Genomic DNA, 3,693 nt, shown 5'->3' on the forward strand with positions numbered 1-3,693 from the left:
ACATAACCATTTCTCTATGAATATATTGCAAAACATTCCCGCAACAACATGCCAGGTATCGTCTAGTTTTCTAATATAATATAACTACAGTGGACAACACAAAAGATGCCATCATTACAATGGCTAAAATGCTATCCATTTTCCATGATTAAAGTCCCTAGTGACCGCCTCCTATTTAGTCCATATATGCTACAAGCACTATCTCAAGGTACTGGCCTCTTGCAATAGTATATATCATGTATCATGTATGCAGTAACACATTGTAAACACCTCACTATTAGATCACTGGATTCATCCTAACATAACTTTAGCAACTGTTCTACTCTTCTTCGCCCACCACGCTTCTGCACACGATAACAGGAAAAGTTAATGAATGACAAGTTAAAAACAATTATAACCTACAATGCATACAAAAACTTACTTCTTATTTAGTTTGCATTTCTTGCTGCGTTATTTAGTTTGCATTTCTTGCTGCGTTTAGTGTGCCCTAGCAGTTTGCATGCGCGATTCTGATCTCGTCGTACGAAAGTGGCCTACCATTTTTCGACATAGGGCGGTTCTCATCTACCTTAGTTGCACCTTTCGTTGATACTTTAATAGGATCATGAACTTCAACTATGTTGCCTTCACCATCATCTACATATTCAATTGCACAAGTACTAAGATCAGCCGTTTTCTTACTCAAATTTTCCTTTAGCTGATCATACTCATGGCTCTTAGCTATCACGGTCTTCAAACTCTCCTGTAACTGATCCCACAAAGTTGGGTGTTTGCATGCTGCATGCATAGCTTCTGAAGCCAACACACTGACCTGGCTATATTTCATTCTTTCAGCTGCTCCAGTCCATCCAAATCCCAACAGATCGCTTGTGCACCTGGCGGGCAGTCCCAACCTTGCGTCTTTCGTGAACCGCACAAGAACTAAACACTTTGGTATTTCAGATATATTCAAGTACTTCAGTACATGGAATATGTGCTTGCAAGGTAGACCCTTTCGAATCATTCTTCTGCAGCTGCACCTTATAGTTTCTGCGGAATTTACTGGAGTGTACTCCACCCAAAAACGGCTCTGCCGGTTATTCTTCCAGGCCACGATGTACTGCTGTGATCCGTCTCCGAGCTTTATTTCTACAATCTCCATGCCACCAATTTTCCTAAGATCAGCTTGCAACATATAGAAGTTTGCTGGAGTGAATACGTGAGAAGCAGCTATCTCAAGTTCCCTCGAGCTAGTAACTGGCACCGGTAAACTCTGTGAGGCCGTGCAATCATCTCGTGCCTCATTCTCACGGATACGTACAACGGCGTTCTCATAGTGCAAAATCATATCCACCAGGGTCATTTCACCGTCTAGGTGGAGGTGAAGGCATGAGTTTAGACTTTCACTCCTCTGGTTGCTTTTCATGCCAAGCCAAAAACCCTCTGTCAGATAAGCCGCGGCCCACAGTCTCCTCTTCTTATACATCCGTCTCAACCATCTTACTGTTTTTTCCGACTGCCATCTTTTGGAAAACGCGTGCCATCTCTCCTCAAACGTGGCCGTGGACGTGCTGTAGTACAGAAGAGTTCGGAACTCCTTCAAGGACTTGTGACTGAGGTGAATCTTCATATTTTTTCTATATGCCACGTACATATACGGTGCCACACGTCTGGCAAGACTTGGCGAATTGCCTTGATCATCGCAGCGTCGGCATCCGTGATAACACTCATAGGCATCTTTTGACACATGGACCTCAAAAAAGTCTCCAGCAGCCACACATATGTCTCTTCGGTCTCGTCCGAAACTATGGCACAAGCAAAAACAGTGGTCTTCCGGTGATTGTTAAGACCAACAAAGGGTATGAATGGCATACCATACCGGTTCATCTTGTACGTGCTGTCAAATACAAGCACGTCGCCGAAGTCCTCATAGTCATGACGAGACTGCGAGTCACACCAGAACATCCTATTCATATGTCCTTCCTTGTCTAGCTTGTACTCGAAAAAGAAGCTAGGATCCCTCTGTTTCCTACTGACCATGATGCCTATGACTGTGGCAGCATCACCTTTTGAAAGCAGCTTCCTCTTCTCCCTGGCGCAAAGGTTGTATATTTCACGCCTGGTAAAACCAACACCGCCATACCATACATGTTTGCTGATGAAGGTATCCATCATGTCGTGAATTCTAATCCCTGCAGCTCCCATGGACAGTATCTCAGCTCTCTGGTACTCTTTGATTTTTCTGTGGGACCAAAGAAAAGGTACCTTGTCCGGTCCTGCCAAGATATGGCTATGCTTGTCCTCAAAACTATCAACATACCAAACCCCATGCTTTTGGTCAAGCTTCACGGTCAGGTGCGCTTCGCAGTGGCAGCGTGTCTCGGGTCTGAGCCTACGGTTGTGTCCTTCCTCGGTTAGCAACCTGCTGTCACGTTTTCCTTGTCTGGAACAAACAAACCGCCTATAACGCATATGACGTGACTCGGTTTTGCTATACCTGACCCTATTCTTTCTAATGCTGAAACCATTATCTCTAGCATAGCTGTTGTAGAAATCATACGCAGCCTCGCGAGACGTAAAAGTCATTTGTATTATCTGCATGAACATATCCCTCTTATCATCTGCACTAGCAGTATCTTGGACATTCTTTTTCCCCTCAACTTCTGTCACCTATACAATCATAACATAGCCATGAAAACAGTTTTTTATGGTATACATTACTTCCTTACAACATTGATTACATACATACCTCACTCATGATGACCGACGATTGCGACTCCCCAGAATCAGATGCAGCTACTGATTCGACAACAAGGCCTGTCTCCGCGTCGGATTCACCGTAATAGTCGTACGCATTATGACATTCGGAAATGAGCTAAAAAATATAACACAAATACATAAGTACTTATCATATAATATTCCAGGATTAATTCAATTTGCATGCATGCCAACAAAAAATTCCACTTCCATACCTGACTAATGTAATCTTCATTCGAGATCTCCGAGTTGTTTTCCTCACCATCATCATGCTCATTGTTTTCCTGACCATCATCATGTTCATCCATCTATAAATTTTCAAAATATAATATTGTCGGATGCCACCAAAAAATTACAACATGATAATGACACTCACATTAAGATCTTCCAATACGTTCCCATTCTCTGACCTATCTCCACGATCTGAATTTTCATCATCTGACCAATCTTCTATCCAGTCTTTCATCAGTTCTCCAAACTCCATGTCATACATCATATCAGTTAACTCATCGTCCGCCATTTCCTACAACAATTAATATGTATCATCACATGTGCAAACATTATCAATGCTGACATATACAACACCTAGCGCACGATCACGGATGTTAAATAAACTACACCAACCGGAGAGCGCCCCAACCGAGGGCGTTCAGATCGTGCACACAACCGACGCCAACGACCTCTGATCGGCCATGGATCCTCCCCCCTCTCCACACCAAGCGGCGTTAAGGTACGTCCCACGAATCCAGTACGTGATCACTTTGGATCACGGGAAGCAGCGCTACACGTGATAACATGCGCCGCCGGATTCCTAGCCCACGGCACCAGTCGTGATTATTTTGGATCGCTGGATACCTAGGTAAGCCGCCGCATCAAATAACGGAGCCGTCGTGCACACAACCGACGGCAACCGATGCTAGGTTAACCCTAGAAAGAAGAAACCCACTTTAGCCCGCG

The 3,693-nt window shown here is 44.0% G+C and overlaps 1 protein-coding gene across 1 annotated transcript; it reads right to left on the bottom strand.

Moving 5' to 3' along the window:
- Window positions 1-487: 487 nt before the first annotated feature.
- LOC109760175 (protein FAR1-RELATED SEQUENCE 5-like) lies at window positions 488-3,476 on the bottom strand. Its single transcript, XM_045233592.2, has 6 exons — window positions 3,113-3,476; window positions 2,952-3,020; window positions 2,729-2,854; window positions 2,477-2,649; window positions 1,672-2,422; window positions 488-1,576 (listed from the first exon to the last, which is right to left on the bottom strand). The coding sequence occupies exons 1-6, from the start codon at window positions 3,254-3,256 to the stop codon at window positions 488-490; spliced, it is 2,352 nt and encodes a 783-aa protein (XP_045089527.2). The 5' UTR covers window positions 3,257-3,476.
- Window positions 3,477-3,693: the final 217 nt, after the last annotated feature.

The sequence above is a fragment of the Aegilops tauschii genome, chromosome 2 (assembly GCF_002575655.3).
Source record: "Aegilops tauschii subsp. strangulata cultivar AL8/78 chromosome 2, Aet v6.0, whole genome shotgun sequence".
NCBI lineage: Eukaryota > Viridiplantae > Streptophyta > Magnoliopsida > Poales > Poaceae > Aegilops > Aegilops tauschii.

Bases quoted from the DNA above. Each gene is read 5' to 3' on its own strand.
- LOC109760175 (XM_045233592.2), bottom strand. From the start codon at position 3,256: ATGGCGGACGATGAGTTAACTGATATGATGTATGACATGGAGTTTGGA. The intron at 2,855-2,951 runs GTATGGAAGTGG...TATATTTTTTAG, and splicing joins ATGAAGATTACATTAGTCAG to CTCATTTCCGAATGTCATAA. The intron at 2,650-2,728 runs GTATGTATGTAA...ATGATTGTATAG, and splicing joins CGTCGGTCATCATGAGTGAG to GTGACAGAAGTTGAGGGGAA.